Source organism: Orbicella faveolata, unplaced genomic scaffold (genome assembly GCF_042242905.1).
Source record: "Orbicella faveolata isolate gen_17 unplaced genomic scaffold, um_ofav_v1 contig_12, whole genome shotgun sequence".
In the NCBI taxonomy this organism is placed as follows: Eukaryota; Metazoa; Cnidaria; class Anthozoa; order Scleractinia; family Merulinidae; genus Orbicella; species Orbicella faveolata.
In genome coordinates this window covers 27614337-27640000 of record NW_028301539.1, presented here as the reverse complement: position 1 = coordinate 27640000, position 25664 = coordinate 27614337, and the positions used below count along the sequence as shown (strand labels likewise).

Sequence of the window (25664 nt, the reverse complement as noted above, 5' to 3'; positions counted from 1 at the left end):
AAGCTTTAATATAAAGCTTGATACTCACAGAACTGGATTCCAAAACTTTTTGAATTTACTGGTAAGATTCCTGAACGCTAAAATTAAAAAAAAAATTAACAAACAGCTTAGCATACTATTTAAAAGTCGATTAGTGTGGTTTCCTTCAGTTATTCGTAAGTTATGTAATGAAAACGTCCAATCAATTGTTTGGTAGCAATGGAAGTTGCTTTTGATTTCAAAAATAGCAGCTCAGAATCTTCCTACCCAGGCAAAGAGAGAAAACAATACATGATCTTCAGCTGAAGCTTACAGTTCTTCATCAGGAACAAGAGCCAACGAAAATCTACGAAACGATCTAATTAGTGACCGGAAAAGGTTAACTTACGCCATTCTTACCTCTACGTGAATTTTACCAGTTACTTCTGCTAGGTAACACAGCAAAAAAAGGTGAATTACCCTTTTCATCGTTTTAGTAACAAGGATACTGCTTTTAGAAAGAACAGCAAGATATATTTGGTATTTGAGGACGTGTTTCGTTGTTGCTTTTTCGTACTTCGCGCCGAACGCGTTTCCTCCATTTCCCATGTCCCGGATTTAGCTCAAGGCACGTTAGGGACTGGTATAGAGCCATCACGAAAGCCATATCTGGAAAGTAGGTGGGAGAAAAAAAATTTTTCTGCCCTCAGCTGGCTGCTCAACAAACTGCAGTGTTTTCGTTTTACAGCCTGCAAAGTTGTGGCTTCTTCAAATTTGTTTGGGGGTACCAAGACCTCCCTAGGCCATGCCAGCCATGCCACATTTAAACGTTTTGATAATGCAAGCTTCCCGGAAGCTTATATGTCTCTGTAATTGCCCACTTGATAGGAATAAGCTTTTAATTATAGAGACCAGACCTGCCAACTCTCCCGGTTTTCCCGGGAGTCTCCAAGTTTTTCATCAAATCTCCCGGTCTCCCGGTTAGAGCACCAAATCTCCCGGGAACTACCTACTGTGGCTCTTTTCAATTTTTTTTTTCATTAATTTCGTTATTTTCGAGACGTCAGGAACGTTCGGAAGGCCTTCGGGTGATTTCCTTAGAGTATTCAGACATTGTCGAAAATTATATTTTTACAATGCAAAGATTTCCAGCCGTCTCCAGGTTTTTGTACTCTGGGGGTTGGCAGGTATGAGAGACACAAGTGTTGACTGGAAAATACACCGCTCAGAAAATTCATACAAAACCACATCTGAGTGGTACGTTTCCCATATTGGAATATTGGGTCTATACTGACTAAGACCAGTGTTGGGGGTCTAATTCGGAGATTCAACCATCTTCCCCCCTTTTTTTGTATAATATCAGAGTTTTTATTGAATCATTGGTTTATTCCCGTATTATATATTAAAACATTATTTTTATACCATGACCACATTACTGTGATAAGTAGCAATTTTGCTTCAACAGTTTCCAGCACTTTCTCAACAGCTATACTTTGACGATACAGTCTACCCCTGTTTATCAAGTGATGCTACAATATTGGTATCACATAAAAATGCCTACCCATTGATGAACCAATAATGGTAATCTTTATGGCTCTAATCCATTAGACATAATTTTTTCAAAAGTTGCCAAAAGTTACATCTTTTATCCTGCAAATCGAAATTCAACAATATAAAATGGAGGTCACTGAGCTCATTTATTGGCAGTCAAAGTGTACATAATCAGGGTTTCAGCTGGTTACACTGTTGCTATGGTAACCTTTTGTGTCACAAAAACGATAACAATTGGGCAGTTTTTTTTGATACCATTATTGTAGTAACAACTGATAAAAAGGTTATAAATGACCCATCAAAATCTAAGTCTTAGAAAGTGCTGGAAACTGTTGCCAGTTAATTACATAAAGAAATTCAACCCCACCCCCAGCCCATCTCTATTCTCTTCCAGCTCCAGTGATTGGGAAGAGACCTGGGATTAAGTTAAGATTGGGCATAATACCACATCGAGTGAAAATTTAAATTTTAAAAAGGTAGTTAATAGCTTTTTAAAAAACAAGCAAGGATGGTCAGATGGAAGTAGAGAAATTCCCCTAAAAAGGCTGAAAAATACCCCATAAAAATAATTCACTATTCTAGCTAAGCATTTGAATTTTATTAGAAAGAGTATGGCACTGGGTGCATAATTTAACAAGACCATGTAGTAAGTTTGTTTAGCGACAATCTTTGGGTTTGTCATGCAAGAAAAGATTGCTTGGTGAGCCCATTAAGGACAACAGCATTGGAGGCTAAACTCAGATGTTATTATTACACACTTATTGATTAATTTTCTCAAATTGTCATAATTATCTTATGTTATTGCTACTGCTGTTGTTGTTGCTGATTATATTCATCTTCTAACGAAGGTTCTCTTTGTTCTTGATTGTGTTGTTGATCTTGATCACCCTGTGTTGCATCAGGATTATGTTCTTGCTGTTGGGCGTCCTGTTGTTGTTGTTTATATTCATCATCTAAAGAAAGTTCATGTTGCTGCTGATTGTCTTGCTCCTCTTGATCAGGTTCATCAGGATTATGTTCTTGTTGATTTTGCTCTTCTTGTTGGTCTTCCTGTTCATGTTGCTGTTGTTGTTGTTTATATTCATCATCTAAAGAAGGTTCATGCTGCCGCTGATTGTCTTGCTGTTCTTGATCACCTTTCAGTTCCTCAGAATTGGTCTCTTGTTGACTGTGTTCTTCTTGTTGGTCTTGTCGTTGTCGGGTGTCCTGTGGTTCACTTTCATGTTGTGGCTGATCGTGCTCCGAAGGCTGTTGACCTTGTTGAAGTTGTTTGAATTCTTGCTCCAGTGATGACTGTTCTTCAACATACTGCTGTTGCTGTTCACCTCCATCTCCTCCTGGTGCAGGCTTGTCCAAATCTGTCATGAAAGACTCGACTCTTGAGTTCATGAGTTCCAAAAAGTCAATCATACCATCATCATCCATGTCATGTTTTGTTAGTAGTTCATCTATGATAGCTTCTGCCTCATGCTCAAGGAACACACGACCTCCTTCCTTAAATTCCCCCTTGTCATTATCCTCTTGGTGAAAATCTGTTAGAGCCTTCAGCCATTCTAGTCCATCAAGTTTTTGGTTATCATCATAATCATGTAACTTGAAGAAATAAAATATACCTGTTGATAAATAAATAATAAATTAATTAATTAGTTGATCAATTAATAAATTAACTAATAAACTAAGAATATACAAGCTACATTTAAATGTGTAAGACCTGCTTCAACTGATAGATTTCTTTGTCCTTGTTTCCTAACATTTTGTTGTCCTGAGAGTGCCTTTCTTCAAACAATTTTAAAAGGGAATAATTCTAGACTAGAGGGGACCTTGCATCAATAAAAATAGAAAATCTATCTCATAATTTCTATCAAAAGGTCTTCAAAAAAATTCTTCCCATTAGAAGGGTTGAATTTTCCATGTGCTGTGAAGATCATGCTAACCCTAGACAGGAAAAAACAACATGCCAGACACTGTAAATGAATGTTTTCGTCATCATCTGGGTCAACAGTGTTTTCACAATTGGCTTCATCATTTGGGATGCTGGGCTCACTCAGCACAGAGAGCTGTGCTTGTGCTTGGAAGATAGTCTTCCTTTGTGACGGTCACTGTCGCAGTTTGTGGAAAATGAAAATGTGAAGTGGGCCTTGTTGTTCCTGGATGCTATCGAGCCAGAACAAACCGAAAGAAATCCGTACTTTGAACTTGAGATCAAACAGGATACAATTTGAAGCCATTGCTGTCCAAGTAACCAAGGTGTTAAATAAATTGAATGATTTTGCGTTACAGAGCGTTTTCTTGATTTTTAGATGAGTATTTTTTTATTTGGGGAGGGGGGCATCTATTAGAAATAGGGCATTTAGTAGAGAGGAGCGTCTATTTCAAACTCTTAACACCACACCAGGGGCGTTTAATGGATAAGAGGCCTTTATATAAGAGGGGGCGACTGTTAGATCATTTAAGGTATGTATAAATAAATTATTTAATATTTTAGACATCCACAAATAAAAGTAACAAATATGAAATAATGAAATAAAAAATGCACCTTTAGCATTGTCACCAGCTGCAACATCTTCTACATCTTTTTCAGATTCTCCAGCTACTTCACTAAGGTGTTTCTGAATATGTCTACAAGTACAGATGTTACAATACACAGTGTTAGGAAATGATTTAAAAGGAGCAAATTACCATGCATGTACACTACAGAACTGTTCTTTCTTGTCTTTCTGATTTGGTTATTGACCTCAAGATATCTTTGCACTGTATGAAAGCAAGTTGCTAAATAATACAGTTGTAGATGTATAATAAAGTATTTCCTTTGGAACTATTTACAGGGCATTGGATAAATATTTTAAGTGTAATGGGCCATTTGCTTATAAGCAAACTGAAGCCTCATAAAATCGAGTTACATTAATGGGAACAGCACAACAACCTGCTGAAGCCCCTTCCCTGGGGGACAGTGACCATTGTGACCATATTACTTTATGTTTGTATTGCAAAATGTTGTTGTTGTTGTTGTTTTTGGTCTAATGGTTAGCACACTTGATAGGGAAATTGCAAATTTGTTGTTCAGAGAAACCTGTTAATTATGCACAAACATTGCATGCATCCAGGGTGGGGGAATAGTCTTAAAGTCACTTGACATCACGTGAACTGGGATAAGCTCAGGCATTTAACAGGAAAAAAAATGAATGGAAAATGTCAATCTGTTACAGATTTTCCCATACAGAGATACATGAGGGCAAGTAACTAAGCCACATTTAGGTTAAATGCAGCTAGATAGATAGATAGACAGACAGACAGACAGACAGACAGACAGACAGACAGACAGATAGATAGATAGATAGATAGATAGATAGATGACTTTATTTATACATGGTAAATTCCACTCAGTTGTATACAAGCAAAAATATCTACAAATGTAAAAATTAAACAATAGAATCATTATAAAAGTAATTACACAGAATAAAAGCCTAATCTAAACAAACTGAGCTAACTACCTATTTCAATAGAAATTAATGAAAACAAAAGTACTGCTTTTCAGGGACGCTGTCTCATTAATTCACTCAAAACTGAAGTTACTTAGCTTTGTCTTAAATTCACCTAATGTTTTAGATACTCTGATATCAGTTAGAAGGCTATTACACATCGCGGCACTGCTATAAGAGAAACTTTTAACGAACATCAGGGTTTTCCCTTACGTGCAAATGTGCGTCCGAGACGCACTGTTTGGCTGAAAAATGGAAAAGGAACGCAAAATGGCAAGGAGAACGGGTCCTCTCGGACACACATGGTTCAGGATGGTAGTTTACTACTGACTTAATTTAAACCTGAGTAGATCTGTGAAAAATTCTCTTGAGAACAAAATTAGAATTTGGAATCTTTGTTCTGTTTTCTTAGTCCATCTTTCAACTCCCAAATCTGGCACATTCACTCCCTTGAATCGACTATTGCAGTGCCACCTTTTGTTTTTTTCGTTCTCAAGCTTGCTCTTGCTGTGAACTCCTCGCAGAGGCTCGAGAACTAATGTGCGATTGTGAGGCATTGTGGCACACAATGCAAGATAGCGGATTCGGAATTACAGCCCGCAAAAAACAAGAGGCGTTTCTTTCCAGCTTGGATGGAAGAATTCATGTGGTTGAAAGAAGAAAACGAAAAAATGTATTGTGATATCTGTAAGATGACAGGTAAGAAAAACCCTTTCACAACAACTGGCTGTAACAATTATTAGAAGTTGGCCCTGGAAAAGGCACCAAAATTTGAAAGATCACATTACGAGTATCAGTGATCTCAAGCTCTGAAAAAGCTTTCAAGTGACAGTTGCAAATGCAAAGAAGAACATTGAGTATGAAACACAGGAAATCACAAGAAGACATGTTGTCCAGCTTAGAACGGTATATGTTATGATGAAGAACAACATTGCTGCTGATAACTTTATTCCAATAATGGAACTTCAGGCTGCTATTGGATGTAGTGATGCTTCTGTTTTTTACAAGAAACCCGAAATTGTTTCAGAGATGGAATCTGTTTTGGCCAAATGTGTTGAAGATAACTTGATAAAAAAAACTAAATGATTCTCGCACACCTTTTATTGGACTGATGCTTGATGAAACATGTGACGTCTCCATTGAAAAGAAATTAGGGAATACAGTACAGTGCTGTATTTCCCAAACCACTACATACATGTACCAGTCTGTTATTGCCTCGGGAAGAAACTTCACTAAAAGGGGAAGGCCAAAAGATTAGATTGTTCTCCTGGAATTTAAAACTCTAACCGTGGACCCCCACTTTTTTCTTCTGGACCCTCAACCTTAGGTTGAAGGAGTCCAAGGGACTCCCAAAGGAAAAATTGTAGAGAAAACCCTGGAACATAATTGGTGCGAGGTTGAGGAACAGCCAGCCTCATTTCGCTACTTCTTAGTTACAGTAGCAAATGTGTTACATACGTGGTTGTTGATTCAAGCTAAAAGATCAAACTTGAACTTAACCTTATAAATGAGCTTCCGTGCAAGGATGAATAACCTCAGTGAGCCTCTTTCAATCAATCTTGTATTCTCCATAAATTACCGTTAGTAAAAGTACCAGTATATACCTATTTAGGATTATATGTGAGGTACAGACTAGCAAAATACAATGTACCTTAATCCTTCCCCATCTAGATCCATTCTGTCAGCTAAGTGTGCAAGTAAATGGCTGAAATGAGCAACACAACAAATTAAATAAATTGATTTTGTGTGCCACGTTCAAATGTTGTTGTAGCCTGCAAGTAGGATCTCCACCCTTGAATCCTGGTGGAGAGGCTACTTGCAGGCTAAACAAATAGATTTACAAACAGATCCCATCTGAACACATGCAGCCACTGGAACAATTTTTTTTCAAAATAAAGAAGACCTGTAAAAGCACTACCAATACCATGATGAGAAGGCAAAACAAGTAACTTTTTTAGCCCTGAGCATTAAACCAACTTAATTTTTGTGTCTTAATTAAGATGCGACTGCTGAATCTGAATCTGTGTTCTTGAAGTCAAAGAGAATTGTGGTTTATCTCAATAAAGTTCCGGGAGATGGGGATACTCCTAGATAAATTGGGGAGGGGTGTGCAGCCCACTTCCCAAAACCCTTACGTACCCTATTTATGACCAAAATCTGCAATTTTCTCCACCCTACTTATGATCTGACCAAAAATTCAACACCCTATTTCTGACCTGACCCTTGATCAATACCCTGTTTCAGACCTGCCTTATAGGTAATTCACTAGTTCAGACCAATGTTAGAGGCATTGTGAAGGGCTTTTGTTAATGATCTTATTGATATTAATAAAAAAAGTAGCTTCTTCCAAAAAACATGCCCAATTCAAGACTAGAGTGCAAAAATCAAACCCTTTTTGAGACCAAAATGGTCAAAATCAATACCATATTTCTGACCAAAACGGCTAAACAACCATACCCCTTGGGGTGGCACATGTACCTACATAGCCCATATAGGGAGGGAGTACCCCTCCCCTGGGGATAAAGTTCTACATAGGTTCTATGATATGTCCATGAAACATTTAGAGGTGCTCTGAAGTCTCTGCAGTGGCAGAAGCATGTGCACTAGTTGACCCATGCCTCTTCAATCATTTGAAGAATGTTTCTTCCATACATTAATTGAAATGTTTCAAATGTGGAAAGCATCCTCTGTGTTAATAAGAATCTTCAATGGTCCCTTAAATTATAAATTATTTACAACTTTCTGCATGGATGCCGTTGTTACTAGGATATAGTTTTCTTAAGAACGAAAAAAAACACTTTCATTGAAACCTTTCCTAATATTTAAAATAAGCTTATATCAACCTGTCATTATCCACTCCTGTACCAACAGATCAAATTCTTCATTACGTGAATTTAAATCACAACAGGTTTATTCATGTAGGATAAGGTTATACCAGTAACAGCTAAGATCTTAACTTCTTAATTTCCAAGCATAATAAAATCATATTTTGAACTCTTCCAAAGAAACCTTCAAGATTTGAATCAAGTAGCATTTTAACAGCCTAATGAAAATCAATTTTATGAGTAAATTGATTTCCTTAAAAGCTTGTTGTATAGTATCGCATTCTGTGCTTCAGATTTGTAAGTTTACACCGTGAATAACTTGCAAGCTTACTTGTGTTTGAAAGTTTAATCAACAACGTCCCTAAAAGTGCATCGATCTCGCTCACCTTCGTTCATGGTTTTGGCTGTGAAACTGCGGAGTGTCTTCAATTGGTATTTCTGCACTAGCTTGTCCACAAGACGGCCCATGGATGAAGTAAAATAACAATAAACAACAGATGATTAACCCCAGTTCGGAAGGCTTCATATTCTTGCAGAAACAATTAGAAAGCAACTGCGTGCGCGTCCAGGATAAACGGCGAAATTCCGTCAACTTTGTGTCAATAATCGAGGCATCCCAACATTAGCTTCTGAAACCATTTGTATAATTGGAAATTGTCTACGTGGATGACACCAAACAAAAGGTAAACAGTTGCCTGGAGCAATCAAATAGCCCTGAAGTATTCACTTTCATACGGCCCGTTCACAGCCAATCGGTTTGCAGGGAGATCGCGAAGCCAGGTGAATTCTTCCCGACTCCTTCCCCCTTCAAAACTCGTCCACCTCAACAATATTCAGGAAAAAAATGACAAAATTACGGCAACTCTGGAGGGTTTGAGCAGCTTAGGTATCGGAACAAGTTGCTCTCGAGATCGCAACTGGAAAGGAAAGATAACGGACAAGAAAAAGCTCGAAAAAGTTCCCGAGAGGGGAGGACATGGGCATTGCTTATTACGGGCGAAACGTTGCGTGACGAATTTGCGTGACGACCGCGCAGGTGGATGAGGCTGGTTGGGTGTTGGTGGTGCCAGGAGGCGGGAAGTGGGGAGTGGGGGGAGCGGGAGGGGAGGTATTTACTATCTTTAAACTGTGTATAAATCCGAGACTTACCTGTTGTCGCGAGAGCCTCATATCCCTGAACTGGCTTGAACTGTCATCAAGCAGACCCTAAATAATGTATTAAGCCACATTTTAAGAGGTATAGATTTACAAAAGAGATTCTCCTCAAATTAAAACGCTGACTTATGCTTTACTCTCCCTTCCTTCACCTCCCAAGTGCAGCTCTTCGGAAAAGGAGGTTTCCTTACCTTACGTTTGCCCCATTTTAAAATGCAGCCTTGGCTGTAGCCTTTATTTTTCCGGGAAAAACAGGCTAGAAACCGGATGTAGGATTTTCGCAGGGGCGGGGCAGAAGACTCCTGAAATTTCATCCAACAAAAAATGACGTCACATCCGGTTTAAACTGCGCTTCGCGGCTCGTTTCACAAAGCGAGAAAATGGCGTTTCGATTACTCACGATTTCCCTCTATTTGTAAACCATCAGTTTCGTGTCATTTTATATTGAGGAAGGAAAGATGTTGCAGACACATTACTTCGACTTTTTAAGCAAAAATTTCGGGAAAAGAGAAAAGTTTATTATTGCTTTGAAGGAAAATAACGGAGAGCCTTCCGCAATCGTCGGGCAAATTTTACACATTTGCAAAACTGGTGTTGTTTCGACTTTTGGTTCTTGTTGTTCGTGATTTAGTGATAACAATAAGTGCAATAGCCTATAATGTTAACAACAACCTGGATGAAGTATTGCTGGCCATAGTTTGCACTGTGTACTACAGGAACATAATTAACAGAAGCCGTTTGGCTCCGAAAGTCGCTGTCACCAGAGCTTCTGTTCCTCTTGGCTCACGTGTATTGATAGGAGAGACAAGCTGGATCGTATGCTGAAGGTCAGTATCCCACATTCCCACATCTCTCGTTGAAGATTGTTGTTTTCAGTAAGATACAGTACATATATATTGGTACTTTGGGGTCATCAGTCTCTTTCTCTGGTGAGTGCTTTTAAAACGCCCAGTAAAAACTTGATTCACGGCATGGAAACTTATGTCTCGCTGGATCGAAATTCGAGCAAGATTTTTAAGTTCTAGTCCTCTTTAAAAGTAGTTAAATCAATTATTCAAATCCAAGCCATCGGAGGGAATCTGCCATTGAAGCTGCCCTAAGTTAACGTCCTGTTTAAGGACCTTCCCCTTTGAAAATCGTGGGGGTGTTCTTTGAGGTAACACAGGTCCCATTTATATGGTCTCGGGTACCCGAGACAACCCTCCCCCTGTGTTTGTGTGTGTGTGTGTGTGTGTGTATGTATGTACACGAGGATCACGAACCAGACTTGGGGGTGAGACAATTCAGGTGGGCAAGTTGACTCGCCTTGGCAGGTAAAGTAACGAACAACTTTTCTTTGAGTATACATATACACTTTGGCTTGCCTAAGTGGAACAACTCTCGGCATGGCGAGTGTCACGTAATGCCTAGATTTAAGATTTAAAGCAGCAATTTGTATCGAAGAGAAAGTTAACTCAGCAAAACCCACTGTTATCAAATGACTGAGGGAAACTTAAACAAAGAGGGATAGTTGCACATTTGATTATTCAATAAGAGTTACGAATAATCATGCAGGGTCAACTTTTACTCGGCCTACAGGGGCTACATTTTCACATACAAACACTTGATAAAGTTGCCTCACACACACACACACACACACACATTCTTTATTCAAGACGCAAAGTTACAAAAGTATACGTACAAAAACAACGAATAAAAAAAGAAAAGGCATCTCGAAAAGGAAGTTATGAGGTGAACCCTATGTAAAAACTCCCTAAAATAATATGAGAAATACAGAAAATATATAAAAACAAGGATCCTTAATTAAACATTCAGATACAATTTGAGCTTGGATCGGAATAGCTGGAAGCTATCAGCTTCCACTAAGTCTCTTGGTAAATTATTCCATAGCTTAACTATTCTAATAAAAAAAAAGAATGTTTGTAACAATTGAGTTAAGCAGGTTTGATATAAAGTTTGTAAGAATGATTAGCTCTAGTACACTTAGTTGTGGCGAATTCGAAAAAGTCTTCAAATTTCAGATGATAAAAACCAAAAACAATCTTATAACACTCAACTAAAGATAAATATATTCTACGGTCAAATAGAGTAGGCCATTTAAGCAGCTGACAACGGTCTTCATACAACAACGGTTGGTTGAATTTTGCAAAGAAATAAGTGAAAAGTTAGCTCCGCCAGCTGGATAACTCGGGGAAAGGGTTGTCTCAAGAGCCATTCTGTTTTATTTCCATTTTCCCTCTTCCTCTTCCAACTGATTATGCAAAATATACTGTCCAAAATCTTTATGAGTACTGGTGTTTGAGAGTGTCATCTTTATCACTACTGTGGAATGTACCTCACCTTACAGCCACCCCTGTTGACACAGCCACCTCATTATTATGGCCCTTCTATTTTGGCTCAAACAAAAGCTCAGTCAGTCATTTTCTTATTTATTAATTATACAGTCAGATTTTTGTGGCCTGTTGGTGACCAGATTAACAGAATTCTGGCACATTGTAGGAGTAATTTATGCAATTTACAGTAAGCAGCAGGCATCATTTTGATAGTAAAGTCCCATGCATACATGTAACTCTTGATTATTTTGAGATTTTATCTTTATTATGTCATCAAGGCAATAATATTTTGATTCCTGCTCCAGTGGGAGGTGGGGGGAATTCTCCTCTATGTGCTATATATAGCTATGTGCAGCCCGAAAGGGTATTGTTATTCAGCTGTTTTGGTCATAAATACTCTAGGGTAAGGCTTTTGCCCTCTAGTCTTTAACTTGGTATGTTTTTTAGAATAAGCTACCTCAATAATTTTCATCATTATCGATACGACCATCAACAAAAGTCCCTCAAAACTTATGTTTAGGGCAATTGTAGCAGTTGCAACAGTCATAAATGGGGTAGGGAAAATCGCAGGTTATGGTCATAAATAGGTTAAGGGTTTATCTTTTGTGAGGAGGGCCGCATTGACCCCCACCCAATTTTTCTGGGATGTACCAAACACATTTTCTTAGCAGTTACTACAGTCTTGCTTGAGTAAATCAAAATAGTACTTGCTGCCAGGTACTTTATAAAAGTATAACCCCTCCAGAAGCCTTCACAAAGTACATGTAATATCAGGTGCTAACAATAATTTTTTTTTGCGGCTGATTAAAATTTAGTATTAAATTGTATTGAACTGGTGCAGATTTAATATACATTATATTTCGTCACACTTAGTTCACTTATTTTAAGACTACTCAGCAGCAACTAGTACCTCTTGAATGACCGTGCAGTAACAGTTTATTCCAAAAAAAAAATACATGTATATGTATTACTATCCTACCTGGAAGAGTGTGTAGAGAGAGCACACAATGCAGTGCCCTACTGTATGTCTTTTGTTAGGTATAATAATCTTAAATTTAGAAGACTTATATTGATCTTTTAGAATTCACAAAAAAAGTTGATATCTTGACAACTTTCCTTTAGCTGTGTCACTTCATAATAAATTGGCGTTTGGTATGTTGTAGCATAGAACTTTAATTAATTAAGTTATCGCACCGGTATCACAGAGTCATGGGTTGGAATCCAGTTCACACCTAATTTTTTTTTTCAGGCTATAATTTCACCTTTGCTTAAGTTGTGTATAGTTGCAATGATCAATCATGTCTTTATAAGTTAATCAATGTTTATATGTCCCACTGACTTATACTTTAACATTTTATCTTAAAGTTTGTTTATTTGTTTTATTGTGTGGTTTTAGAAAATGTCCATACCCACCCCAAGGAGATTATTGGAAATTCCAAGGATGGGGAGGGTCTCAAAAGCCAAACTTTTTAAAGAAAAGTATTAATCAAAATTGGAATTTCCATAGGGATGGGATGGGGAGATCTCTGTTTAATAAATAAATAAATAATATGTACAGACACATTATCTGATGTGAAGACTGTGCAACATATCCTGGCCAACGAGTTGCCAAGGTGTAGCATCCTTGTTATCAATTTCAAGTACCAAATTAAAGAAGATCAGCATGTTAGATGGGCTAGGGGAATTTTTCAAAATATCATAAACTAAAAATATATATATTTTCCAAAATCAATCATGTTAGTAGTGTTAGTGTCTATTTATTTATTTATCTATCTATTTATTTATTTATTAATTAATTAATTAATGAATACCTGTAAAGAGATAGTCATACATTCTTGCAAATATTCTGGGAGTCTCCCGCATACTATTTAGATCATCCAGTCCCCCAGGAAAGTTATGAAATTTATTGTCCAAGTAAACTACTGAACCATGGGCTCCAGTGGGGACAGTGCTATTACGATGCAATTTGCAGATGTGCTACATAATATGAGCTTAACAGTTTTGTTACCATGGCAACAGACTGCATTTCAGACCTTCCCTGATATTCTAGGCTTTTCTGGCCACCTTTGGAGTTCCATTTTGATATTTGCCAATGGTGCTTCATCTGCATGATCCAGCAAGCCTATTAAATAGTAAGGTCAAAGTCATGGCCTTGATTAATGTTTTTCAAGCTAAAAATCACTGCATTATTGAAATTGGGTTAGAGGGGACTGGAAAAGATTGAGTTGCCAATTGGGAACATACTTTTTATAGCCATATTAGTAGAACTATAAGGCTACCAAGTTTCAATGATCTCTGCTGTATATATAGTATGCACTTGATGTAATATTGGGTTTGGTGTATGACATCATCAGTCCTCTCATTTGTATATATTTTACACATTTTAAACTTAAATATCTCCAGAACTAATGCAGGTATTTGCAAAGGTAAACAGCATTTGTAATCTATAGTGGAATTCTATTTGATACTTCTAAAAATTTTGAATCAAGGGTTAAAAAGTTGATGATAGTAGCATGCCAAATCATTGAGTTGAATTTATGCTGCTGACATTTACATGTCCTGAAATGTGTTGAAGAGAATTTTGGAGGGGAATTTGGTGTGTTTATTGAATTGCCAGAGGTTGGTTGGTTGGTTTTGTTATTGCTTTGTCATTATCTTCCATGTATTTTTTTTAAAAGCAGAGTGGTTGGTGGCAAAAGCAAAACTGGCAATATTCTCTCTTACCTGTGTTTCTAAAGTCATGTTTTTAGGTTTTTGTGGTCAATCTATTAGTAGCTGCACTGTCTTAAATTACAATGGAAAAGATGTGATATTAATTATGTAAGTTATACTTTGGTATCGTTCATACCAAAATTATAGTAATTTTCTGATTCAATGTTTGCCTCTGCATTAATTTGATTAAGCTACTGTAGTTTATTTTTTCCTATCCTATCCTATATCTCTTTATGCCATAAGGCACATAAGGCTTTGACATTCTCTTTCCAACCACTTCGGTTTGCTGCAAGGTTTCTGACATTCGCCCATGACTGCCACTCAGCTGTTTTCCTTTCATCTTCAACCATTCTCCTCCATGTTGTTATGGGTCGACCAGGCCTTCTTTTCCCTTCTGGCCTCCATTCCAGAGCTGTGATGCAATGTTCCTCTTTGTCTTTCCTCATTATATGTCCAATCCAATCTCCATCTTCTACGTCTGATTTCATCACTCATTCTGTTCACTCCTGTGTTCTCCTGAATTTGTTGGTGGGAGATGGTCTGAGGCCACCTTATTCTTAAAATCCTCTTCATGCACTTGTATTGGAAACCGTCCAGCTTCTTTGCTTCTGTTTTGGTAAGTTTCCAAGCCTCACAGCCATACATCAAAACTGACCTAACAATTGTTTTAAACAATTGTACCTTCGTCTTTCTGCCAATCTCACTGGTGCCCCATATTCTTCGCATCCTATAAAAAGCCTGTCTAGCTTTACTCAGCCTATGCTGTATGTCCTAGTTTATTTTTTAACTGAATTTAATTGTCAAAAGGGAAGTGGGAATCTGAGAACAATAGTAAACTAGACTAACAAAGATACGGAAATCTGCCACCATTGCTTTGACATGGCTGAGTGGAGATGAATCTAAGTCAGACCAAAATTAGAAAAAAAATCACTGATTTAATGTTATTATGGAAATGTTGGAGGGTTGAAATGGGATCCTGGCTATGGGAGAGTAGGAATTGGGGCTGAGGGGGGTGGGTGGTGTGCTTGTGAATTTAAGAAAATAAAAATTATACTTTAATATATCTTGTTTATTAAGGTGGTAAATTAGTAAATACCAACCTACGTGAGTCATTGAAACAATGACATAATTTATGTTTGTCTTTTCTTAGGTGGTTACCTCCTGGCATATACACCCCACACACGCATACAATGCTATGATTTAGATGATGCAACCTGCTTTCCTATGTTTAACATACACGTAAGAGTATCAGTGGACCAGTGTACAAGATTAGTGTGATTTCTCTACTGATAATGAGAATTATAATAAAGATACAAAGCCACTCTGGTGTGATTTATTTAATTATTCCTTAACAGTAAAGTAAACCAGTTAAACCAAAGGTTGCACTCTGTAAGATCAGGTGTACAAAAATTAAATAGAAAATTTCACTACATCAATTTTATTAATTAAGTATACTTCTCTGCAAAATATATTTGGTATGTTGTTGTACTGGTAAGAATATAATTTGGAAATTTTTTCATGGGAAATGTTTCCATTTAAAAATGTAGCTCAGATGCCACAACCATAATTCTCCTTTCTGTGTTGTTTTCTTTTGAGGTAAATTGTGAAACCAAATTATGTTGACCTACATGTAAGTTAAAAAAATATACTTATAGTGATATCCTTAAAAGGCAAAAGGGATAATATGCTTGTCTTGATGCCAAGTTCCGTTAAAACTGTTTTGATATAAATGACATTGTTACCTGAGTAAAACACAAAAACTCTGCTCGGTGGTGTTCCTGATATGATGTCTCGCCAAAACTAAAATTGTACCTCAACGAAATGTTATATGGAGGATTCTACGGACTTATTGGCAAATCAGTGAAAAGCTTTTGCTTCCTTCCCTTTACTGAACAGTCAGAGGTTAACTGTATTGACGTCAATCCATCTTTAGTGTTAGAGGGCGTCCTCGATCAACACCTTCGGCTCAGAATCAAAATAAGTTTCATGCTCATTGAGAAGAAACAAGACGTCACTAATGACGTTATTAGAAGGGTATTAAAAAAAGAAAAACCTCTGAAAATAAGAAAACACAGTGAAAAAGGTACTTGAGGTTTACTGAAGGGGCTGTGGACACTATAGAAGTTTCGTTCGTATTCGTTCAGTATCCAAGTAGCACATTCCTGTTTACTGCAGTGGCACTCTGTTTCTGTCTGACGACTGTGCAGTTCTGAGAACACGTTTCCGTCTTATCTCTGTTACCCTGGTTCTGATCGACCACGATATCTGAATTTTCCACTTGTGATGTCAGAAACGTTCAAATTTGGGCACAGTTCGCGCGACAGTCGGCATCAAACTGAAGGTTAGTTCGCTCTAATAATAATAATAATAATAATAATAATAATAATAATAATAATAATAATAATAATAATAAACGAATCTTTAGACAGGATTAACCCATCAGTACTAAAAAGTACTATAAAGTACTGTTATCAAAGGGGTCCTGTAAGATTTAAAAAGGTAAAAAGTTAAAAGGCAAAACTACGTACATTGGAAAACATATAAAAACTCACGATAAAAAATTACAAGTGAAAATGTTCGTTGGCCTTTTGCCTAAATAAAAGCCTAGAGTTCAGAATCTTATGCCCGCCGGTAAACTGTTAAAAATTGCAGCCCCTAAAAACGAAAAACTCCGACGGCCAAACTCCAAGGTCATTTTCGGCAGTTCGATCGAGGAAAATCTAAAAATAGGTGTTCGATAAGCACATGAATCCACGGCCGTAGGTAAGTGGATTAGGAATCTCTGCAGGACCTGAGTTTAATTCAATGTCTCCAGATAACAAAAACTTCGTTTCTGACAAGAGGTTGTTTTTATTATCAAACTTAACTCGGACAAAAATTCTGGATAACATTTATAATTCCTACCAGAAGACCAACACTTTTCTTGTTCAAATTTTGTTAAACAAAATCGAGTAAAAACAGACTCTTCTTCATGAGCAAGCTTGACAATTCATAGTTCACAACTGGTAGCCACAGTGAATAAAACAGATGAAACGGGAACACTTTTCTTCAAGAAATGTTTAATTCTGCCTCTTACTTTTCTGCGTTTAACTGATTTTAGAACTTCACGAGGTAACCTAGATGGTTCTCTGTCTCTTTTCCTACATGGAGCAACTGATAAGTTTACTGATTAAAAATGAAAGATTTACTCTTACATATACCTTGCCTAAGTGTAAACACTGGAAAGATTGCCTTTCCCTCCGAGTATTTGCAGGAAAAATACTAGTTACATAATGACCAGGCATAGCTTCTGTGGATGTGTTTTCCATGGTCATAATTTCGTCAACTAAAGCTTTTTGTTTGCACTCTGCTAAGAGAGTCATATGTCCTCAAGAGGAACTCTCACGTAATCGCGGTGCCATTGACTGCGTTGCAGTGCTCTGACTGCATCATCCTTCGAAAGGGATGCATGCTCCCTCGAAAGAACTGCATAATCCCTTGAAAGGGTCGAATTATCCCTTAAAAGGGCTGAATAATCCCTCGAAAGGGATTTGAGTTTCCTCGAGAGGAATGAATTACCGCCAACGGTGAATTCGTGATTTCTGTGCCATTTGAGTCATCCAGTGATCGATATAATCGGCCTGATTGCAGATTCTGTTCTACATTGCGAAATATTGTTTAAAATTTGAGTGCGTGGCATTAATGTCCTCTACATCACAAGCAACATTAGGGACCTTTATACGATGCAAGGACGGGAAGGCCAAGACGGGAACGGCAATGGACGCGGGAAATAAACTTTCGCGTGCCGTGTCGCCAAAGACAAAATACTTTAAGTTGTGTAATTTTCGTATAGGACGGCGACGTCAGTAGCTCTAGCTTCATAAAAGCTTTTCATAAAACCAATGACATCCCTTTAAGATAGTATAGAAATATTATCTAGTTAAGCTTAAACGATGGTGAACAGACGACACGGAACTTACTCTTGTGTATATATGTAAAGCAAACCTTCCTAATCTGTCGGTATTTAATCTTGAAAGAGTCCAGAATTTCCGTATGAAGAATTTATGTGAACGATCTTTGTATCGACCTGGTTCAAAATGCTTTTTGTCAGCAGAGCGTTTTAGAATCGATCCTGCCTGTAGCTGAAACAAATATTTATAATAAAACAAACATTACGTTGAGTTGCGGGTTGTATGAAGACATGAAATAAACACCAATTTGCAAATGTGCATTTTATTTGCTCGATAGCTGCTTTGAAGACACGTAACAATCGTATTTCCAATCAAAACCTTTCGGAAACCACTCAAAATCATGCAAGATCAGTCGAGAACAATGTTTCGGCACATTCGCTCATAGCTGTACCTGGTTATATCAGAAAAAAAAAAATAGAAAACTTTGTCTACCCCCCAATTCGCGTCACTTCGAAGAGCGTGGGAAAACTGCAAGTCTGCAATGTCATACGCCCGGTCAGCGGTTAGACATTGTAGTCATTGATAATGCTCCTGTACCGCAACGCTGTACTTCTGCTGGTAAATTCGCATTTTTTTTCTCCGTTTTGACAACCAACTCCTTCTTACGACCATTGACAGGTTTGACTATTCTTCACAGGTTTGACTATTCTTCTTCTTCTTCTTCTTCTTCTTCTTCTTCTTCTTCTTCTTCTTCTTCTTCTTCTTCTTCTTCTTCTTCTTCTTCTTCTTCTTCTTCTTCTTCTTCTCTTCTTCTTCTTCTTCTTCTTCTTCTTCTTCTTCTTCTTCTTCTTCTTCTTCTTCTTCTTCTTCTTCTTCTTCTTCTTCTTCTTCTTCTTCTTCTTCTTCTTCTTCTTCTTCTTCTTCTTCTTCTTCTTCTTCTTCTTCTTCTTCTTCTTCTTCTTCTTCTTCTTCTTCTTCTTCTTCTTCTTCTTCTTCTTCTTCTTCTTCTTCTTCTTCTTCTTCTTCTTCTTCTTCTTCTTCTTCTTCTTCTTCTTCTTCTTCTTCTTCTTCTTCTTCTTCTTCTTCTTCTTCTTCTTCTTCTTCTTCTTCTTCTTCTTCTTCTTCTTCTTCTTCTTCTTCTTCTTCTTCTTCTTCTTCTTCTTCTTCTTCTTCTTCTTCTTCTTCTTCTTCTTCTTCTTCTTCTTCTTCTTCTTCTTCTTCTTCTTCTTCTTCTTCTTCTTCTTCTTCTTCTTCTTCTTCTTCTTCTTCTTCTTCTTCTTCTTCTTCTTCTTCTTCTTCTTCTTCTTCTTCTTCTTCTTCTTCTTCTTCTTCTTCTTCTTCTTCTTCTTCTTCTTCTTCTTCTTCTTCTTCTTCTTCTTCTTCTTCTTCTTCTTCTTCTTCTTCTTCTTCTTCTTCTTCTTCTTCTTCTTCTTCTTCTTCTTCTTCTTCATTCTTCGTGACTATTCTACACATATTTTGTTCCTTTCAATCGTACAGTCGGTCATTCGGGCACTAATCGGGAAGCGATCTTCGCACATGCGAAGTTTGGTTAAGTACGAATATTCTTTTGTTACACATTTTTGGTTGACGGACACGCTCGATGACATAGAATCTACGGCCCTCCGGCCGTAGATTCAAAAATCTAAAAGCCAAAATCATAAAAACTTCAAATGTCTGACGAAAATGAAAGCGTAAAGCCTTCAGTAGCAAAACTACAAACAAGAAGTGCACCTAAACACTCCAATGGTTTCGACACTAAACATGAATTAAATTTAGCATTGATTATTGTATGTGTAGGTGCCTTAGCTTACTACATATTTCGTCAATAAAATTAAGATTTGTCTCACGCGTGAGACATTCATCCATCTCTACATCACTACAAGACACTATTTCTTTTGATTCATCCATCTCTACATCAGGACAAGGCACTATTTCTTTTAAAACCAAATCTGGCAATACATAGTTTTCATCGAATTCTGGGAACAACAAAACCAACTCAGATCGAAGATCTTCAATTGATTCACCATCTTTAAAATTGTTCATTTTGTAAATGAAATATTTTCGACATTCAATAAACCTTTGCTTTTCCATAACTGCTTTCAAATGAGAAATATTTGTCTAAACAGGAATTTATACTCTCTTTCATTTGCGTCATTTCCTGGGGAAAGCCCCTTTTGACAAATATCTCGATCGAGGAAAATTTAAAAATCTAAAAGCCAAAATCATAAAAACCTCAAATGTCTGACGAAAATGAAAGCGTAAAGCCTTCAGTAGCAAAACTACAAACAAGAAGTGCACCTAAACGCTCCAATGGTTTCGACACTAAACATGAATTAAATTTAGCATTGATTATTGTATGTGTAGGTGCCTTAGCTTACTACATATTTCGCCAATAAAATTAAGATTTGTCTCACGCGTGAGACATTCATCCATCTCTACATCACTACAAGACACTATTTCTTTTAATTCATCCATCTCTACATCACTACAAGACACTATTTCTTTTATTTCATCCATCTCTACATCAGCACAAGCCACTTTTTCTTTTAAAACCAAATCTGGCAATACATAGTTTTCATCGAATTCTGGGAACAACAAAAGAAACTCAAATCGAAGATCTTCAATTGATTCACTATCTATAAAATTGTTCATTTTGTAAATGAAATATTTTCGACATTCAATAGACCTTTGCTCTTCCATAACTGCTTTCAAATGAGAAATATTTGTCTAAACAGGAATTTACACTCCCTTTCATTTGCGTCATTTCCTGGGGAAAGCCCCTTTTAACAAGTATCTCGATCGAGGGAAATCTAAAAATCTAAAAGCCAAAATCATAAAAACCTCAAATGTCTGACGAAAATGAAAGCGTAAAGCCTTCAGTAGCAAAACTACAAACAAGAAGTGCACCTAAACACTCCAATGGTTTCGACACTAAACATGAATTAAATTTAGCATTGATTATTGTATGTGTAGGTGCCTTAGCTTACTACATATTTCGTCAATAAAATTAAGATTTGTCTCACGCGTGAGACATTCATCCATCTCTACATCACTACAAGACACTATTTCTTTTGATTCATCCATCTCTACATCAGGACAAGGCACTATTTCTTTTAAAACCAAATCTGGCAATACATAGTTTTCATCGAATTCTGGGAACAACAAAACCAACTCAGATCGAAGATCTTCAATTGATTCACCATCTTTAAAATTGTTCATTTTGTAAATGAAATATTTTCGACATTCAATAAACCTTTGCTTTTCCATAACTGCTTTCAAATGAGAAATATTTGTCTAAACAGGAATTTATACTCTCTTTCATTTGCGTCATTTCCTGGGGAAAGCCCCTTTTGACAAATATCTCGATCGAGGAAAATTTAAAAATCTAAAAGCCAAAATCATAAAAACCTCAAATGTCTGACGAAAATGAAAGCGTAAAGCCTTCAGTAGCAAAACTACAAACAAGAAGTGCACCTAAACGCTCCAATGGTTTCGACACTAAACATGAATTAAATTTAGCATTGATTATTGTATGTGTAGGTGCCTTAGCTTACTACATATTTCGCCAATAAAATTAAGATTTGTCTCACGCGTGAGACATTCATCCATCTCTACATCACTACAAGACACTATTTCTTTTAATTCATCCATCTCTACATCACTACAAGACACTATTTCTTTTATTTCATCCATCTCTACATCAGCACAAGCCACTTTTTCTTTTAAAACCAAATCTGGCAATACATAGTTTTCATCGAATTCTGGGAACAACAAAAGAAACTCAAATCGAAGATCTTCAATTGATTCACTATCTATAAAATTGTTCATTTTGTAAATGAAATATTTTCGACATTCAATAGACCTTTGCTCTTCCATAACTGCTTTCAAATGAGAAATATTTGTCTAAACAGGAATTTACACTCCCTTTCATTTGCGTCATTTCCTGGGGAAAGCCCCTTTTAACAAGTATCTCGATCGAGGGAAATCTAAAAATCTAAAAGCCAAAATCATAAAAACCTCAAATGTCTGACGAAAATGAAAGCGTAAAGCCTTCAGTAGCAAAACTACAAACAAGAAGTGCACCTAAACACTCCAATGGTTTCGACACTAAACATGAATTAAATTTAGCATTGATTATTGTATGTGTAGGTGCCTTAGCTTACTACATATTTCGTCAATAAAATTAAGATTTGTCTCACGCGTGAGACATTCATCCATCTCTACATCACTACAAGACACTATTTCTTTTGATTCATCCATCTCTACATCAGGACAAGGCACTATTTCTTTTAAAACCAAATCTGGCAATACATAGTTTTCATCGAATTCTGGGAACAACAAAACCAACTCAGATCGAAGATCTTCAATTGATTCACCATCTTTAAAATTGTTCATTTTGTAAATGAAATATTTTCGACATTCAATAAACCTTTGCTTTTCCATAACTGCTTTCAAATGAGAAATATTTGTCTAAACAGGAATTTATACTCTCTTTCATTTGCGTCATTTCCTGGGGAAAGCCCCTTTTGACAAATATCTCGATCGAGGAAAATTTAAAAATCTAAAAGCCAAAATCATAAAAACCTCAAATGTCTGACGAAAATGAAAGCGTAAAGCCTTCAGTAGCAAAACTACAAACAAGAAGTGCACCTAAACGCTCCAATGGTTTCGACACTAAACATGAATTAAATTTAGCATTGATTATTGTATGTGTAGGTGCCTTAGCTTACTACATATTTCGCCAATAAAATTAAGATTTGTCTCACGCGTGAGACATTCATCCATCTCTACATCACTACAAGACACTATTTCTTTTAATTCATCCATCTCTACATCACTACAAGACACTATTTCTTTTATTTCATCCATCTCTACATCAGCACAAGCCACTTTTTCTTTTAAAACCAAATCTGGCAATACATAGTTTTCATCGAATTCTGGGAACAACAAAAGAAACTCAAATCGAAGATCTTCAATTGATTCACTATCTATAAAATTGTTCATTTTGTAAATGAAATATTTTCGACATTCAATAGACCTTTGCTCTTCCATAACTGCTTTCAAATGAGAAATATTTGTCTAAACAGGAATTTACACTCCCTTTCATTTGCGTCATTTCCTGGGGAAAGCCCCTTTTAACAAGTATCTCGATCGAGGGAAATCTAAAAATCTAAAAGCCAAAATCATAAAAACCTCAAATGTCTGACGAAAATGAAAGCGTAAAGCCTTCAGTAGCAAAACTACAAACAAGAAGTGCACCTAAACACTCCAATGGTTTCGACACTAAACATGAATTAAATTTAGCATTGATTATTGTATGTGTAGGTGCCTTAGCTTACTACATATTTCGTCAATAAAATTAAGATTTGTCTCACGCGTGAGACATTCATCCATCTCTACATCACTACAAGACACTATTTCTTTTGATTCATCCATCTCTACATCAGGACAAGGCACTATTTCTTTTAAAACCAAATCTGGCAATACATAGTTTTCATCGAATTCTGGGAACAACAAAACCAACTCAGATCGAAGATCTTCAATTGATTCACCATCTTTAAAATTGTTCATTTTGTAAATGAAATATTTTCGACATTCAATAAACCTTTGCTTTTCCATAACTGCTTTCAAATGAGAAATATTTGTCTAAACAGGAATTTATACTCTCTTTCATTTGCGTCATTTCCTGGGGAAAGCCCCTTTTGACAAATATCTCGATCGAGGAAAATTTAAAAATCTAAAAGCCAAAATCATAAAAACCTCAAATGTCTGACGAAAATGAAAGCGTAAAGCCTTCAGTAGCAAAACTACAAACAAGAAGTGCACCTAAACGCTCCAATGGTTTCGACACTAAACATGAATTAAATTTAGCATTGATTATTGTATGTGTAGGTGCCTTAGCTTACTACATATTTCGCCAATAAAATTAAGATTTGTCTCACGCGTGAGACATTCATCCATCTCTACATCACTACAAGACACTATTTCTTTTAATTCATCCATCTCTACATCACTACAAGACACTATTTCTTTTAATTCATCCATCTCTACATCAGCACAAGCCACTTTTTCTTTTAAAACCAAATCTGGCAATACATAGTTTTCATCGAATTCTGGGAACAACAAAAGAAACTCAAATCGAAGATCTTCAATTGATTCACTATCTATAAAATTGTTCATTTTGTAAATGAAATATTTTCGACATTCAATAGACCTTTGCTCTTCCATAACTGCTTTCAAATGAGAAATATTTGTCTAAACAGGAATTTACACTCCCTTTCATTTGCGTCATTTCCTGGGGAAAGCCCCTTTTAACAAGTATCTCGATCGAGGGAAATCTAAAAATCTAAAAGCCAAAATCGTAAAAACCTCAAATGTCTGACGAAAATGAAAGCGTAAAGCCTTCAGTAGCAAAACTACAAACAAGAAGTGCACCTAAACACTCCAATGGTTTCGACACTAAACATGAATTAAATTTAGCATTGATTATTGTATGTGTAGGTGCCTTAGCTTACTACATATTTCGTCAATAAAATTAAGATTTGTCTCACGCGTGAGACATTCATCCATCTCTACATCACTACAAGACACTATTTCTTTTGATTCATCCATCTCTACATCAGGACAAGGCACTATTTCTTTTAAAACCAAATCTGGCAATACATAGTTTTCATCGAATTCTGGGAACAACAAAACCAACTCAGATCGAAGATCTTCAATTGATTCACCATCTTTAAAATTGTTCATTTTGTAAATGAAATATTTTCGACATTCAATAAACCTTTGCTTTTCCATAACTGCTTTCAAATGAGAAATATTTGTCTAAACAGGAATTTATACTCTCTTTCATTTGCGTCATTTCCTGGGGAAAGCCCCTTTTGACAAATATCTCGATCGAGGAAAATTTAAAAATCTAAAAGCCAAAATCATAAAAACCTCAAATGTCTGACGAAAATGAAAGCGTAAAGCCTTCAGTAGCAAAACTACAAACAAGAAGTGCACCTAAACGCTCCAATGGTTTCGACACTAAACATGAATTAAATTTAGCATTGATTATTGTATGTGTAGGTGCCTTAGCTTACTACATATTTCGCCAATAAAATTAAGATTTGTCTCACGCGTGAGACATTCATCCATCTCTACATCACTACAAGACACTATTTCTTTTAATTCATCCATCTCTACATCACTACAAGACACTATTTCTTTTAATTCATCCATCTCTACATCAGCACAAGCCACTTTTTCTTTTAAAACCAAATCTGGCAATACATAGTTTTCATCGAATTCTGGGAACAACAAAAGAAACTCAAATCGAAGATCTTCAATTGATTCACTATCTATAAAATTGTTCATTTTGTAAATGAAATATTTTCGACATTCAATAGACCTTTGCTCTTCCATAACTGCTTTCAAATGAGAAATATTTGTCTAAACAGGAATTTACACTCCCTTTCATTTGCGTCATTTCCTGGGGAAAGCCCCTTTTAACAAGTATCTCGATCGAGGGAAATCTAAAAATCTAAAAGCCAAAATCGTAAAAACCTCAAATGTCTGACGAAAATGAAAGCGTAAAGCCTTCAGTAGCAAAACTACAAACAAGAAGTGCACCTAAACACTCCAATGGTTTCGACACTAAACATGAATTAAATTTAGCATTGATTATTGTATGTGTAGGTGCCTTAGCTTACTACATATTTCGTCAATAAAATTAAGATTTGTCTCACGCGTGAGACATTCATCCATCTCTACATCACTACA

The 25664-nt window shown here is 36.5% G+C and overlaps 2 protein-coding genes and 1 long non-coding RNA gene across 5 annotated transcripts in view; 1 reads left to right on the top strand and 2 right to left on the bottom strand.

Annotated features, from left to right (window-relative positions):
• The window catches only part of LOC110049399 (uncharacterized), a 10679-nt gene extending 9871 nt beyond the window's left edge, over nt 1-808 (bottom strand). The window contains exons 1-2 of the mRNA XM_020755194.2: nt 379-808; nt 29-77 (exon numbers count right to left, since the gene is read on the bottom strand). Coding sequence (XP_020610853.2) covers nt 29-77; nt 379-567 — 238 coding nt within the window. The 5' untranslated portion in view covers nt 568-808. The remainder of the gene's footprint in view (nt 1-28; nt 78-378) is intronic.
• Nucleotides 809-1302: 494 nt separating this feature from the next.
• Nucleotides 1303-25664, bottom strand: part of LOC110049420 (uncharacterized) — a 33122-nt gene continuing 8760 nt past the window's right edge. The window contains exons 1-6 of one of the 3 annotated variants that reach the window (XM_089283108.1): nt 9160-9218; nt 8963-9019; nt 8200-8260; nt 6640-6693; nt 4046-4128; nt 1303-3122 (exon numbers count right to left, since the gene is read on the bottom strand). In XM_089283108.1, coding sequence (XP_089139234.1) covers nt 2314-3122; nt 4046-4128; nt 6640-6665 — 918 coding nt within the window. In that variant the 5' untranslated portion in view covers nt 6666-6693; nt 8200-8260; nt 8963-9019; nt 9160-9218 and the 3' untranslated portion in view covers nt 1303-2313. Of the gene's footprint in view, nt 3123-4045; nt 4129-6639; nt 6694-8199; nt 8794-8962; nt 9020-9159; nt 9219-25664 lie in introns of those variants that run through there. The other 2 variants (XM_089283107.1, XM_020755214.2) reach the window with 2 other exon arrangements.
• Nucleotides 9285-15334, top strand: LOC149117415 (uncharacterized). Its single transcript, XR_016205643.1, has 2 exons — nt 9285-9795; nt 15164-15334. It is a non-coding gene; the product is annotated as an uncharacterized LOC149117415 (long non-coding RNA).